Source organism: Capra hircus, chromosome 24 (assembly GCF_001704415.2).
Source record: "Capra hircus breed San Clemente chromosome 24, ASM170441v1, whole genome shotgun sequence".
NCBI classification, from domain to species: Eukaryota; Metazoa; Chordata; class Mammalia; order Artiodactyla; family Bovidae; genus Capra; species Capra hircus.
In genome coordinates this window covers 60,814,348-60,831,455 of record NC_030831.1, presented here as the reverse complement: position 1 = coordinate 60,831,455, position 17,108 = coordinate 60,814,348, and the positions used below count along the sequence as shown (strand labels likewise).

The window sequence follows — 17,108 nt, the reverse complement described above, 5'->3', positions numbered from 1 at the left end:
GACTCACTGGAAAAGACCTTCATGCTGGGAAAGATTGAAGATGGGAGAAGGGGACGACAGAAGATGAGATGGCTGGACGGCATCACCGACTCGATGGACATGAGTTTCGGTAAACTCCAGGAGTTGGTGATGGACAGGGAGGCCTGGTGCGCTGCAGTCCATGGGGTTGCAAAGAGTTGGACAAGACTGAGCAACTGAACTGACACAACAGGTGGAAATATGGGGTTAGTTATGGCTGCTAGCAAAGAGTTACCAAAAATGCAATATAGCTGAGCATAAAACTCTTAGGACACAAGGAAGCTTGTGATTCAGTAAGTAAAGAAAATGAAAAGTAATAACTGATTATATGTCAAACTTATGCTAATTTAAAAATTTTGCTTTATTTTTTATTCATATCAAATATAGTTAACAGTTTAGCTTATTTAAATAAATAACTTTATTTCCGAAAAGTGGAAGATCATCTGTGAACACGCGCGTTTAAATCCTGACGTGTCTTGACCTGAAGTCAGGCTGACAGGCACTTTTGGCCACCAGGTGGCAGCTGCTAGCTTTACATGCAGAGTCTGTAAAAACAGGCTAGGTAAGTTGAGAGATTTTTGCCTTGCATTCTAAAAATGACAATGTAATAAGTAGTATTAATTATTAATTAAGTTTCTAAGATAGGGAATAGTATTTTCAAGGAGAAGATAAAATATTAACTTTCCTATATGCTGCTGCTGCTAAGTCACTTCAGTCGTGTCCGACTCTGTGTGACCCCATAGACAGCACCATCAAATTGTCCTCGGAAAATTTCAGTTTGCAATGCATGGAACCTGATTGAATTTCCTTTCATGTAGATTAACCTTGACTAGATCCTGAAAGAAACATGTCTCTCTGCTGGCTCAGGTGTATTCTAGCAAGGGCAGGAAAGAGACACATGTTCACAGTCTCCAAGTCTACGTGACTGTTTATTCTCACGGTGGAGAGGCTCCCTGCATCTTAAATTTCCGGCTTGACTTGTCATATGGTTCACTTCATGATTTCCCACCGTGCTCAGAAGAGGCAGAAACTGTAATAGTCAGTAAAAGAAGCACTAAAATGATATCAAGTTGCCTAATCTTAATGTACAATTCTGTTTTGCGAAAGTATAAGCGAAAACTGCCCGCTTATTAAGCTGGAAAATCACAACGTGGAGACATTTCAGCAGCTCAGCCCTGTCCAGCTGGTGCTTAGTCTGCCTACCCTCCCCCAGGGTACTTTGCTCACGCTCACACTTGCACAGCTTCTCCTAGTATTTTAAAGCCTACTTTCTGGGGAGACACCTATCACGGATGCCTGAGCAAAAAACCCACTCCCCTTTCTTCCAGAAGTCTCTCGGGTATGTGTCTTGTCCCCCTGCCCCACCACTCTCTTGCCCCTCACCACCCCCAAGCACAACTCATTTCTCCACGCAGGCATCCTTGATTGCAGGTGTTTGAATCAGGACTAACCGAAACACTACATCCCTCCAGCCATACAGAAACTGCTTTATAGACAGCTTGGTGATGCAGACATCCCTATGTTAAATATTTCATTTCTGGTAAAGCATAACTATTAAGAGGCTATGCTGTATCTAGTTCATCTGTGGGGGGAAAAGGGAAACATTCAGGAGCTCTTGGAAATCAAATGTGAAAGATAAAAGCGAAGACTTATGGAACAATCAGCAGTCCAAAGATGACTAGCACGGAAGCGCAGCAGTGCGACCTGAGTGCTGGACTGACAAGGAGAGCACGGTTGGGCACTGTGAGCAAGGCTAGTGCTCCCCTTAGTAAGAGAGACCCTTAGAGAGGAGAGACGGCATTTAGGTTAGAAAGGCAATCCTGACGCCAAAGCAATAAAGAGCAAGGCAGCACTATGTTGATTTCCCAGAGAAGCACCAATAGTCACCTCTGCTCGTCGTCGGGCCTCTTGATCAGATTGAAGAGTATGTGGAGAAGCTGGTCCCTCTCCTTGGGCTCGGGGTGCAGACAGGCTGTGCACAAGATGAGGGGGATCAGCTCCTAGAGAGACACGGAGGCGGAAAAGGCCAAAGTAAAAACGCATCGCAGAATATTCTTTTCCCCCCCAAAGTATTCATAAATGGAAGTTTTGAATGAAATACACCTCAACACAGAGAGGAGCACATTTTTATTTTGTAAGGCTGATAATTCAAGAGATAAACACCATTATGGAGTGACTGTGCATATCACAATGTAATAAGGTAACTTACGATTGAACTAACCTTGTTTGCTCATCCAATACTTCCCAAGGGTCTACTACCTTTTATACTAAGTAACATTTTATCTTACTAGAAGCTGATGTCGTAGTTTAAATTTTGAAAGTGCTTTTAAATAAAAACTTGCAGAAGTTAACTACATTTTAAAACCTAAATGAAAAGCAGAGAATAAAGATGACCCTTCATACTTCCACAGGCACAGCAGGACCAGAAATAATCAGCAAGTTTATGCCCTTAGCACCTGACCCAGTGGCTGATTAAAAAGACCATCTTCACAGGTGTTGAATGCTCTCCGTAAAAGCATCTGTGGAAATGTTCTATTTTGAAATGAAAATTTTAAGTAATACTTTGTTCCACTTTCAACATACAGAAGTAAATTTAGTATTTTCAAGGAAACATAAAAGTTTGTTTCTCTTTTACAAAGTATTTGAAAATTAAAGTTCTTTCACATTTTAATTAAACTGAGGTAGAATTCTAAAATACATTTAAAAGATATTAATGTTTTTCACTTTTGAAGTAGACTTGAAAATCTAATGAAATAAAAGTTCAAAAGTGATGAAGTATTTTTGGAGAGAAATCCTCTGAGTTATTTTGCAGATATTTTAAATAAATCACTATGATATAATAAAAAGGGTAGAATGATTATTCTCATTTATTTTTCCCATATACCTCCCTACCCACCAAAAAGTATTGGCAGATTTAAAATAGGAATTAATCACTATGTACTAATGCATGGCTGGATGGCATCACGGACTCGATGGACGTGAATCTGAGTGAACTCCGGGAGATGGTGATGGACAGGGAGGCCTGGCGTGCTGCAATTCATGGGGTCACAAAGAGTCGGACACGACTGAGCGACTGAACTGAACTGAACTGAATGCAGGACACTTTAAAGAAGAGTCTACGTTATTCTGAAGATGGTCCCTTAGAAACAGATGATATGCTTTTAGAGGAGTTGAGTCTGAAACTAAGGCGTGACTACAAGTCCTTTCCATTATTTCTAATGTCTTACATATATTATGTTAAAATTATAATTACTCGGTATAAATCTAAATTCAAAGCACAAAGATGTAGATAAGAAGAGGAAAAACAAATCTGAGAAGCAAAAACAAATTTAAACGTAAAACACGTATTCTGCCATCTTTCTATTCAGGTGCCTCTGAAGGTTTTAGCTGAGTGAGTGACTGAAAAGTGGGGAAATGACTGTGCACTGGGGATGGACCAGTATACGCATGGGTCGCTGTATTTTGATGTTTTCCAAATATGCTTACTATGAGGCTTGATGGGTGAGGACCAATAATACCAAGGATCCTTAGAGACTCCCACTGAGATTGCTAAGGGCCAGTGATACTAATGAGAGCACAAGGATGACACATAAGCATATTCCACTGAGAGGAAAAGTTTAAGGATGAAAGGTAGTTATTCTAGAAAGTACTAACAAAAAGAGAAAACATTTTAATGCCTGAAAAATCAAAAAGGCCCTAAATATTTAACTTATACTTTCCCCTCATGTCCCATGGGTTTTCTTTCTCTTCCATGGGTGTTCTTGCTTTCTCCTAACCCTTCTTCCTGCTTCCCAATTATCTCCAAATATTCACTCTTAAACTATCTCACGCTACTGTCTTCCTATTGCGTTACTCTTTAAAGAAATAAAGTTATGAAGTGTAGGTAAGATATCTGCTCTAACTGCAAGTACATGCATACACCCTCTGTTTAAAGTACAGAATAATAGTTTCTTTATCTCAAAAACAGGTATACCAAAAATAACTGTGTTACTGTTTACTTTTTGTGCCTTACATTTTCTTTCCCTTTTTTCTTTTTTTTAAACCATGAGGCTTAGTGATTCTTAATCAAAGAGGAATTTTATGTTATAGGTTACTGTAATGAATCTTTTAACTGGAATGTAGCTACGGATGTGCCAAACCAAGAACGCTAAACTCAAGAGTTTGAAGAGCTCCTGTCTCAAAACTCCTAAGTACCAAAGAACCCAATGAAAACTGTAAACCTCTCTGAGTTTTTGTTTCCTCAACGGAAACATACAGGAATTAAGCTGAGTACAGAAATCAAAAATACATATATTTTGTCATTTTCTTATCTATTGCTAATGAGATTGTTAATTTTCCTTTCTGAGATCAAAGCTGGCCTCAAAACCCTTCTCAACACAGCAGCCATTACCGACCAATCCAAACGGGCACATAGGAAAAGAAAAAAAAAATTGTCAATCCTTGTCTCCTTGAATTCTAAAATTTTGTGAATTTAGGACTTTAGAGAAACATTCGTTCACTTTTCTCAATCACAGCTAGTAATAATTTACTCTGCCACCTGTTTTTATTTCTTGCTGGCTAAAATAGCAAACGTGGGAGTCAGTGCCAATACACTTTGGTTGATACTCTAAGCCACGGAGAACTGGTTACATCCTGGCACCTTGATGGCGACGGCAGTTATAAAGTGTACCAGATGGCTTCCTCTTCCTGAGCATTGCTGAGCTGAGAAGAGGCCCAGAAGGTGACGGCAGGAAAAAGTGGAAGCTGTAGTCTGTTTGTGACACAGCCATCAGGACTTTAATTGCTAAATTATGACCAGCTTCAAATACCCTAATTTCCTCTTCCTCTATCATTCATTTAACCACAACTTCTAGTCATACCACTTTTCAAATAATGAACTCTGTAAGTACCTTATCTGCTGTGCTGCGTATCTCACTTCTTGTAAATTCACCTTTTTCAAGCCTCTGATGTACTAGTCTATCCACAAGACTCCTTAGGATTTTCATACTACAGTTGACCCTTAAACACCACCGGTTTGAACTGTGCTGTGGGCCCACTTACATGAAGTGTGTGTGTGCTTAGTAGCTCAGTCATGTCCGACTCTTTGCAACCCCATAGGCTATAGCCCGCCAGGCTCCCTTGTCCATGGGAATTCTCCAGGTAAGAATACTGGAGTGAGTTGCCATGCTCTCCTCCAAGGGATCTTCCCAACCCAGGGATCAAACCCACGTCTCCTGCATTGCAGGCGGATTCTTCTCTGTCTGAGCCACCAGGAAATACTGGAGTGCATAGCCTATCCCTTCTTCAGGGGACTTTACCAACCCAGGAATTGAACCAGGGTCTCCTTCACTGCAGGCGGATTCTTTACCAGCTGAGCTACCAGGGAAGCCCACTTACGTGCAGGTTTTACCCCTTAAACATGTACTACATGACTACATGCATCTGTGGTTGGCTGAATGTCGAGTTATACTTGGATAGTGAGCTGTGCGGCAGTCAGCACACATAATCTGTGCACTGTTCAAGGAAGGGTCAAGGGTGCGCATAAATGTATAGATTTGAATTAATATTTTCCCACTGGTATCATCATCTCCAACTGAAGAAATCTAGTGTTTAAAATAGTTTTCTTATAATTCTAAACAAAATATTTAAAAACTGGTGTCTAGATTTTCAGAGGAAAATGTGACAGTGGGTTTAAAAATGTCTTTGAATAATAACCATGGCAAAATAATAAAGCTTTGATAAACATGATATACAAAAGGAATCCCTTGCCTACCCCGCCTAAAAACGTTACTGAATCCATATTTCAAGGCAACAGACATTTTAAATATTTTCAAACATGCTTTATCAGTTAACGTGTACTGAAGTGAAATATAAAACTGATCTACTGCTCATCAGAGAGGAAATCAGTGTAGTAATCCTACTACAGAAGGTATTCCCGTAGTTTCTTACCACGGACACTAGGAAAGATATTTCTAAGGCCTTTAGAATTCATTAATCTAAAAGACTCAGTAATCTGCACTTTACTCAAGTAAGTGAGTTTTGCTTCAACTGGTTTGACTTCTGCCATTTTGACAACACTAGTTCTTTCCATATGAAGGACCTCCCACCCTTCCTATGAAATTTTGTACATAATTAAACAAGAAAGGTTTCTAGTATTTTTCTTTCAGTTTTATAAGTAAAACAAAATAAATTCTAATGATAATAAGGAAATCATTTTCAAGGTAGTAAATGTCTTCAGAGATGATTACATTTGATTTAATGAACACTTTTACTTGACTTTCTTCGTCTTCAAAGATTGGTATGTGTTCAGACTACAAAAACAGTAGAAAAAATAGTACCTGAACAGGATGTAAAACAATGTGAGTGATCAGATGTTAAAGGGAAAAGAAATGAAGTAGGAAATGAGATCAGGCACAATTTAAAATTTAAAACAGTACGGGAATGTTGATATGATAATGACTCTGAGATCTGAAAGGAGTCTAAAACACAAAAGGAAGCAGTGGGCTCAGATCGGACGCCAATGAGGGAAAGCCTGAGTGCTTCAGGTCAGGAAGCAAAACCCCACAATTCTAGAAGGGTGATACCAGTCCAATTAATTATAGGTCACCACTTGTCTTCACTATTCCACTGAAAATATTTCCTATAATCTAAGCTTCGAAAAAATTTGATGGCTGTTACTAAATTTTTTTCATCTAGTCTTTTGCCTAGGAGTTAAGCAATAATGAATTACAATTTAAATTCAAATACTGATAAGTATACACCCTTTGATTTGGATTTTCAGTTGAAATTTGTCATGATGTTGGTAGTAACATATAGAGAAAAAAAAAAACATTACAAAGACTTATATAAGGAAAAGACAAGATTACTCACCTCTGGAAAAGTTTTATACTTCAAGGGCTGCTAAAATACCTATTCTTAGAATTATTAACATCTATAATTCCCAGGTCTCAGCCTTTAGGAAGCTTAACTGAAATACTTAAGTGACTTTTAAACTCTGATACTGCTAAAGAGCATGTGATTTACTCTGAAAATTATAAGATACACACACACACAAACACAGCATGGGTGCAGAAGGTGGACCCAACCTGTGCGACTTACTGTTCACTTTCCTCTGCTTGTACCGCTCCACTACACTCACACAATTATGAATTATATCGTTGCTCTTCAGTTAAAAGTTTACCATAGCGCAACCACAAATGGTAATGTATAAGAGTAAAGTTTGGTTTCTTAGAAAATGAACAAGTCTTTAGAGGTACTAGCTAATTTTTAAGACTTTTAGGGAACTGGTGCTCTCCTTTATCTTTTTTCTTTTTATGGCTTTAATGATACCCATTTCACACAACACACTCTAAAACAACCAATGGGTCAAAGAAATCACTAAGAAAATTAACATACTTTGAGATAAATGAAAAACAGAACATACCAAAGCATGTGAGACGCAGCATAAGCAGAACACAGAGGGAGACCTATAGCCACAATCACCTGCATTAACAAAACGAGATTCCAATTCAACAGCCTTGCCACAAAAAGGAAACTAAACTCAAGGCCAGCAGAAAGAAGAAAATAATAAAGATTACAGCAGGGGTAAGTGAAATATGGAACCAAAAAAAAACACAGAATCAACAACATCAGAAGTTGGCTCTTTGAAAAGATCAATACAATTGACAATTTTTACCTTGACTGACTAAGAGAAAAATAGAGAAGATGCAAATAACTAGAATCAGAAATAAGGGAAAGGCCATTAGTAACAAACTTAAAAAATTCAAAAGGATTGTAAGTGAATACCATAAACAATGGTCCACCAAGTTAGATAATCAATAAATGAACTAACTCCTAGAATCACATAATGACCAAAACTGATACAAGAAGAAACAGAAAATCAAAACAGACCTATAACAGGCAAATAGATTGAATCAATAATTAAAAAACCTCTAGGATCAGATGACTTTGCTTGTGAATTCTAAAACACATTTAAAGAATTATTAATACTGATCGTACTCAACTCTTTGAAAGAACAGAAAAGGAGGAACAATTCTTAACACATTCTGTGTGCAAATACTCTGAAGAATTTCCTGTTCATAAAATACAAGAGTTAATACCGTTTGAATGTCAATATTCCTCAAAGTGATCCACAGATTCAGTACAATTCCTATCAAAATTGAAATGACTTTTATGGCAGAGACCAAAACTGAGCATCCCATTATGTGGAACCAAGAGGGACCCTAAATGGCTGAACGATACTGTCAAGAGAACAAATCTGGAAGACTCATACTTTCTAACTTCAAAACTTACTGTAGAGCTACAGTAATCAGAACAGAGCGGAACAGGCACACAGATAAACAGAAAGACCCATGGGACAGAACTGAAAGTGTAGAAATGAATCCAGCATCCACATCAAACTGATTTTTGACAAAGGGGCCATGACCATTCAATAAAGAAACAACTCTCTCTTCAACAAACGGTGCTGGGACACCTGGGTAACTTCATGAACAGAATACAGTTCTGAACTCCTGCCTCACTGCATATATTAACAAAAAACAAAACAAAAACATGGATCAATCACCTAAATACGAGCTAAAGGTATAGAACTATTAGAAGAAAACATAGGGGTAAATCTTTCTGACTTCAGCTTTGGCAATGGATTCTTAGATGGATACCAAAAACATCAGCAAACAAAAGAAGAAAATAGAGAAATCAGATTTCACAGAAATGAAAAACACCTGTCCATTTAAGGACAACATCAACTACAGGACGGAAAAAATACTTGCAAATCATATATGAGGTCAGAGTTTAATATCCAGAATTGTAAGAACTCTTACAATTCAAAAACAAACAATCCACTTAAAAAATGGGCAAAGGATTTACTAAAATTTACTGCATGTGAGATGACAGCTCAGGGACAGGGGAGTAAAAGCTCTTATTGTACATCTTTTCATATTCAAAAGATGTTAAACCATGAATATACATTATTTAGTCAAACCTTATACTCTGTTTTTAATGCTTTATTTTTTAAATTATCTAGGATATTGCTATGATCAATCATACAAATGGACATTTTAATTGTAGTCACATATCAATGAAAAGGCTTACACTGATAAAAGAACACAAAAAACTTGAGAAATAAGAAAAAACAAAAATATTAATTCTTAAAGCATAAGACCTTTTAAAAAATATAAATTTATGGAACTAGGGTAAAATATTAAATACAAGCAATCCAATATCAAAGGATAAAATCAAATAAAAGTTTTGTGCTTTTATGCCCTGGGATTTAGTTTCAAAGAAAGGCAAGATAAACCTCATTATTTACCAATTTAATTTTGAAGGAATACAACTCTGGTATATTAAAAATGGTAAATTTTCCAGTAAAACAAAATATGATACAAATAATTAAGTAAACAAAGATAAATGATCAATTCTTTATGAAATTATAAGTAAAAAAAATTTTTATATATAAAAAACTTAAAATCAGCCAGAAAAGTAAACATCATACCACAAATAAAATATACATGTATATATAAATATATGCTTACATATATATTTATATATATATCTGATTACTGATGATGCAAATTTATAAAAACTTCATGCAGTACAATCAGATTTTAGTGGTAGAGTTTTTTATGATTAAAAAAGGGAAAATAAAAATTAAAGCTTAAACTGCATCTCATGACGATTAGGCTTCTGTGCTATTTTAAAGACTGTCTCAAGGAAACAGTGAGAGGGATGCAAACGTTAATGCACTGCACAGATTAGGCTACAAGCTGGGAAGGAAAGAAGCTCAGACACCATCCCGCCAGGCAGAACTGCCAAACAATCTGAAATTGGACACTGATCCTTCAAGACAGAGAATTTTCATACTTCTTAATATCTCACAACTATTCTTAAATGTTAGGTAAAATAAAACCATCAGTAAGAAAAGTCATGCTTATCATTTTTAAATTAAAAATACCTATAGGTATAAAAATTATTAAAGCTCTACATATGTTTTCTTGAGGATCAGTACAAATTTCTTGTGCTAAACAGGTAATTAAGGATAAGCTCTCATATGGGTTTTGCCAATGCACTGTGTACCTATCATACTGTAGGTCCCATGAATTATGATTAAAACCAGTGGTAAAGATTAAGAGGATAACAAAAGAAAACTTGTAGGACACGTTCAATAATATTCTTAACCTATTAAAAAAATTTAAAAAAATTTGTGAATTGCAAATTGATTTCATAAATTGAATAATTCAAATAAATAAACTTGTTTGCAAATAAATCATTCACTATTTAAATGAGATTACTGATAATTTTTCCTTAATCTTTTAATGGCGAAATATAACTCTGAAAATACTTTCTGTAGCATTTATGGCTTATAACATAGGCAATGTGCACCGAAATAAATCTGCTACTCTATTTTAGACATTTAAAGCATCTGTCAATAACAGGTTCACTACAAGAAAAATAAAAAAGATACTCTCAAAAGTTATTACAGGCAATATTATAACTATCCTATTCTAAGACAAGTCTAACTGCTGCCAAACAAATACAATAAAACTAACATTAATAAGAGGTAACTACAAGTACATTTAAGAAAAGTTATATTATTAGTCCCTATTAATGTTCAATCCCAAGACTGTCTATTTCTGTAGGCAAGTCACACATGTCATATCAAGAGAGATCAAATAAGTTAGTTAACTGGTAATGTATAGAACGGACAGTGTTCATGGCGCATAAATGGACCTACAGTAATAGTTAGTGTTGCAGAAGCTAATGATGCTTTAAGCGAAACTGGAAACATGAACACCATGCAGCTTCACTGAACTCACCTGGCAGAGGTGTAAAACCATTCTCTAGGAGCAGAGATGCGTGCACAAAAGTAAGAACATGATTGCAAGTAACAGACTTTAACAAAATGAAAATATGACACTAAGCTTCAAAACGACGGAAAATGGACGACAGGATGGCCTAGGGGTGACAGGGCTTCTCTGGGCCTCACCTCCCTCTTGGCCAGCAGCACGTTAGGCACGATGTGCGGCAGGCAGCGCCCCAGCATCAGCATGACGCTCGCCTCACTGTCTGCAATCCGAGACACCTGGAAGACCACAGGGTTAGTCAAGGCCGGCACGGGAGGGCTGCTGGGCGCGACGCGGCTGCAAGGCTATGCTTTGGACCCTGTCTCAAACACTTCTGTTTCACACACACATTCAAAAGGATGATCTATGAGGAGGAGGGGAAAAAACCAAGAACCACCTGAGATTCCGAACAGGACGAACATTTCTGTAGGCCAGAAACGGATTTAAAACACGAGGGGAGCAGGGGGCAGACAGGGAGGCTTACTAGGCTTCTGTTCCGGGAACAAACAGTGGTAACACAGGACTGCGGCAGCCTCGATGGCTTTTAATCTTTGTTTTGGGGGGAAAGTCACGGTCTTTGGCTAAGGTGAAAGAGTAGTTTGTATAATGAAAACAAAGGGGAAGCCCATGGGGGCTGCCCCAGTCTTACAATGAGAACTGCCAGACTGCATCCAAACCACTCTCTAGCTCTGTCATATTCTTAGCGACACTGTGGGACAGAAGCCCAGAAGAGGTGACGAAGAATCAACCACAAGAAAGGTATTAATAGAAAGGGAGAAGTACAAAGAAAGGAGGAAAAAAATACCCTTTCAAGGTAAGCCTGCAACAACAGTTACAAAGGACTTGATGAAAAGAAATGTGAGAGCCAATTTATTCTGCAATCAAAGACAATCAATCCCAGAGAAATTAAAAATGGAGTAATCTAAAAATAACTGAAGTTATAAATAATATATACATCTGACTTGGTTTTCTAAATTACACCATAAAGAGGCATATAATTGTAGTCTGATAGACATAAAAAATTAAAACTAGTGACTGTTAAGAGTCACTTTCATACTAAACAGAGCTTTAATCCAAAGATAAAAATAATCAACTACTTTTCTTGAAAGTGGAAAACTGGATTTATTTCTTAGATTTTTACTTGAAACAGAGTTGTATTACAATTATTTTTTGGGTAAAATGCTAAGAAGAAAAACGGAATGTTTTAAGAAAGTTGCAAGAATCTGGTATAACTTACCTCTGATCCTAAACGACTATCCGCTGACATTCGACAGAAAGAGAGTAGTGCTTGATGGAAAGCAGGAGACAGCTTCCTAGAAGAAGACATCGGATGAAGACGGGACGATGCCCAAGGTTAAACCGGCGTTCAAGGAGAAAGTAAGTTGCAGGTTGTAATTCCCATCATTACATGAATCCTACCCCACACATGCTTGAATTTCTTAGCCACAAAAGATTTAAGGTCACTTCACTGGAGAACCATACAGGGAAAAAGGAATAGCAATAGTTGCTGAGCTTAAAAGAGCTTGATATTATGTGAATGAATGTCTTATAAATGTTAATAGATTAAAACTGAAGTTGTATGGCAGGTCAATGACTATAGGAAGTGTTTGCAACACCTGAAATGAGGATTTTTTCCTCCCCTTCCCTAATTCTCTAAGGTCCCAGAAAGGTAATGAGCGGCTGCAAAGGATAACCTGCTATGTTGCTGAGAAGCTCTGCAGATCCATATCATGAGAATGATAACCCTTAATGTTAGAAACCCACATAAAAGAGCAAGAAATTAAACCTAAATGAAGGAGAGGCTCATTCAACATTCACATGTATTTTAAACGAAGGATTTTTTTGTAATTGAAAATATTAGCCTATTTCTGTTTAATAAAGAAGGTTAAAACATTTACATTTGTAAAATGACACTGCTCTCTATGTAACAGGATTCATAATATTGTAACTAGGAGTTGTATTTTATGTGCTCAATCTATGAAGAAAAGTGGAAACATCTAAGGTTACATGGCAGAGGTTATTCAGTACGCACCGCAGAGCGGCCCCCAGGAGCGCCTGGTTCTGGAGTTAGTGCGCCAAAGCTGAAGCCTGTTTGCTCATTATGTCCCCCCTCCCCTATTCTTTCTGCGGAGGGAGCTGCAACACACCTAACTGCCCGAGCCAGAAAGCCTTTATCCTTCCCTTAGTTTTAACCTCCTAATCCAATCAATTTTTTTAAACCTTCTAACTATCTTAGAAACCTATCTGTCTTTCCAATACAGGAAATCCCACCATCTCTTTCTTGGACTCTTCCAACAGGTATCCTGTGAGTCTCTGTTCTTGCTGCTCTCTAATTACCACTACACTCTAGAGGACTCTTTCTAAAACTTCAGTTCAGTCACTCAGTCGTGCCCAACTCTTTGCGACCCCATGGACTGCAGCACGCCAGGCCTCCTTGTCCATCACCAACTCCCAGAGTTTACTCAAACTCATGTCCATTGACTTGGTGATGCCATCCAACCATCTCATCCTCTGTCATCCCCTTCTCTTCCAGCCTTCAAACTTTCCCAGCATCAGGTCTTTTCAAATGAGTCAGCTCTTCGCATCAGGAGGCCAAAGTATTGCAGTTTCAGCTTCAACACCAGTCCTTCCACTGAACACTCAGGACTGATCTCCTTTAGGATGGACTGGTTGGATCTCCTTGCTGTCCAAGGAACTCTCAAGAGTCTTCTCCAGCACCACAGTTTAAAAGCAGCAATTCTTCGGGGCTCAGCTTTCTTCATAGTCCAACTCTCACTTCCATCCATGACTACTGGAAAAACCATAGCCTTGGCTAGACGGACCTTTGTTGGCAAAGTAATGTCTCTGCTTTCTAATATGCTGTCTAGGTTGGTCATAACTTCCCTTCCAAGGAGTAAGCGTCTTTTAATTTCATGGCTGCAGTCACCATCTGCAGTGATTTTGGAGCCCTCCCAAAATAAAGTTTGCCACTGTTTCCACATCTATTTGCCATGAAGTGATGGGACCAGATGCCATAATCTTTGTTTCCTGAATGTTGAGCTTTAAGCCAACTTTTTCACTCTCTTCTTTTACTTTCATCAAGAGGTTCTTTAGTTCCTCTTCACTTTCTGCCATAAGGGTGGTATCATCTCTTTATCTGAGGTTATTGATATTTCTCCCAGCAATCTTGATTCCAGATTGTGCTTTATCCAGCCCACTGTTTCTCATGATGTACTCTGCATGTAAGTTAAATAAGCAGGGTGACAATATACAGCCTTGACGTACTCCTTTTCCTATTTGGAACCAGTCTGTTGTTCCATGTCCAGTTCTAACTGTTGTTTCCTGACCTGCATACAGGTTTCTCAAGAGGCAGGTCAGGTGGTCTGGTATTCCCATCTCTTTCAGAATTTTCCAGTTTATTGTGATCCACACAGTCAAAGGGTTTGGCATAGTCAATAAAGCAGAAATAGACGTTTTTCTGGAACTCTCTTGCTTTTTCCTTGATCCAGAGGATGTTGGCAATTTGATCTCTGGTTCCTCTGCCTTTTCTAAAACCAGCTTGAACATCTGAAGTTCACAGTTCACGTATTGCTGAAGCCTGGCTTGGAGAATTTTGAGCATTACTTTACTAGCGTGTGAGTTGAGTGCAATTGTGCGGTAGTTTGAACATTCTTAGGCATTGCCTTTCTTTGGGATTGGAATGAAAACTGACCTTTTCCAGTCCTGTGGCCACTGCTGAGTTTTCCAAATTTACTAGCATACTGAGTACAGCCCTTTCATAGCATCATCTTTCAGGATTTGAAATAGCTCAGCTGGAATTCCATCACCTCCACTAGCTTTGTTCATAGTGATGCTTCCTAAGGCCCACTTGACTTCACATTCCAGGATGTCTGGCTCTACATGAGTGATCACACCATCATGATCATCTGGGTCGTGAAGATCTTTTTTGTACAGTTCTTCTGTGTATTCTTGCCACCTCTTCTTAATATCGTCTGCTTCTGTTAGGTCCATACCATTTCTGTCCTTTATTGAGCCCATCTTTACATGAAATGTTCCCTTGGCAACTCCAATTTTCTTGAAGAGATCTGTAGTCTTTCCCATTCTATTGTTTTCCTCTATTTTTTTGCACTGATTCATTGAGGAAAGCTTTCTTATCTCTCCTTGCTATTCTTTGGAACTCTGCATTCACATGGGTATATCTTTCCTTTTCTCCTTTGTTTCCACAGCTATCTGTAAGGCCTCCTCAGAGAGCCATTTTGCATTTCTTTTTCTTAGGGATGGTCTTGCTCCCTGTCTCCTGTACAATGTCAGGAACCTCTGTCCATAGTTCATCAGAAACTCTTTCAGATCTAGTTCCTTAAATCTATTTCCCACTTCCACTGTATATCATAAGGGATTTGATTTAGGTCATACTTGAATGGTCTAGTGGTTTTCCCTACCTTCTTTTAAAACTTAGATACCATCGTGTTCTAAGTCTCTAAAATGAGTTAACACAGTTTATATGACTTAGTCTCAGCTTCATTCTCCAGCTTCCCCTCCTGTTGTCTTCTCATCTGCATGCTTTGCTTCCGTCTTCATAAACCGTTCTAGCTCCCAAGTGCGGTGTTCTTCCTGCTCCTATTAGTCCCTCTTAGTGGGAAGACTTCCTCTTATCTCCTGGCCTGGTTCACTGCTACTTACTCATTAGGTATAAAGTTAGAAAATACTTCTTCCCTGAAACCTTTCCTACTCTGATGACTAGGTTAGGTACCCTGATTGTGTGTTTCCAAGCAAGCTGAACGTCTCTTAGATTCCTACCTTTCACAGTATTGTAATTGCCTGACAGTCTCTCTCACACTGTAAAGTCTGAACCGAAGGGCACCATATGCTTGGTTACCGTTGCTATACTTTTCATTTGGGCTTCCCAGGTGGCTCAGAGGGTAAAGAATCCACCTGCAATGCAGGAGACCCAGGTTGGATCCCTGGGTTGGGAAGATCCCCTGGAGAAGGGACTGGCTACCCACTCCAGTGCTCTTGCCTAGAAAATCCTATGGATGGAGGAGCCTGGTGGGCTGCAGTCCATGGGGTCGTGAAGAGTCGGACATGACCGAGCGACTTCACTTTCACTTTTCACTTTCATGCTTTGGAGAAGGAAATGGCAGCCCACTCCAGTGTTCTTGCCTGGAGAATCCCAGGGACGGGGGAGCCTGGTGGGCTGCCGTCTACGGGGTCGCACGGAGTCGGACACGACTGAAGCGACTCAGCAGCAGCAGCAGCGAGAGGATTGGCAGGCTGCAGCCCGTGGGGTCCCGAAGAGTGAGCAGCTAACACTTCCACTGTTCTTTTAAACTGCAAACTCCTCACTAACACTGCCTGACACACAGTTAAGAGCTAAAAGTCAGCTGGACAAATTTAAGAGTCATCTTTCTCCTGAGAGTGGCTCTGGGGTCTGGAGGAGATGCATGGAGCTACTGCAGACGTCACTGCATCACTCTTAGGCCTGCGTCTTGACCATGTGAGATCAGACGCACTCTGAAGACTGGCCCATGTCTGTTTCAATCCTGTGACCCCCTCATGATACACAGACACACACACAACCACACACAAAGTTGTGGCATATGAGTCAAAAAGTTTGCTTTGGAAAAAATAAAATAAAATACTTCTCACTAATAATGAGTACCTTTAAGTCTAAAACAAATTAGTCATGCTTTCCTATTACATCCCAACGCTTGCTATAATGCTCCTCCATTTATGAGGAGGAGGAAGTATGACTGGCTCAGAATGCATCACAGGGTATGTGTGAGGGTCGACTAAGCTGGCATACGTAGAGTGCTTAGCACTGTGTCTGATGTATAAAAAAGAACTCAGTAAATATTCCTCTCTCAAGAGAATATTCTTTCTCCACATTATAATGCAAATACTTTTTGTCTCCTCTACTAGGAAACATAATCATGAGGGGCAAGGGACCCTGCTTTGGTCATCTAAGTTCAATCATTGTAATTCAATAAAAATTAAATGAATTAAGATAATATTAATGACACAATGTTACTAATGGAAGCAGAAACAGGAAAAAGGACTAAGATCAAGAACTAATCACCTTTTTAGTAAAGGCTACTATTTAATATCAAAACTTTCTACTGGGTCTGGTAATGATGTGGAACACAGAGAAGGTAGCAGCACTGGGCGGACGCAGCCCAGAGAGCGCACATTCCGTTCACGGGCTTACGCGCTGAGCTAACACGGGGCCTAGTTCACGCATGGTCTGCTCCTCTGCACCACAATCCAGCTTAGCAATTACTTTCCATTTTTCGCAGC

At 38.9% G+C, this 17,108-nt stretch overlaps 1 protein-coding gene across 5 annotated transcripts in view; it reads right to left on the bottom strand.

Annotated features, from left to right (window-relative positions):
* KIAA1468 (KIAA1468 ortholog) overlaps positions 1-17,108 on the bottom strand; it is a 107,147-nt gene that overhangs the window by 53,340 nt on the left and 36,699 nt on the right. For all 5 annotated transcript variants that reach the window (XR_001917163.1, XM_018039531.1, XM_018039534.1 and 2 more), the window contains 3 exons: positions 12,073-12,148; positions 10,979-11,074; positions 1,906-2,018 (listed from right to left, as the gene is read on the bottom strand). Coding sequence is in view for 4 of the 5 variants with exons in the window: in XM_018039531.1 (XP_017895020.1) it covers positions 1,906-2,018; positions 10,979-11,074; positions 12,073-12,148 (285 nt within the window). In the remaining variant the exon portion in view is untranslated. The remainder of the gene's footprint in view (positions 1-1,905; positions 2,019-10,978; positions 11,075-12,072; positions 12,149-17,108) is intronic.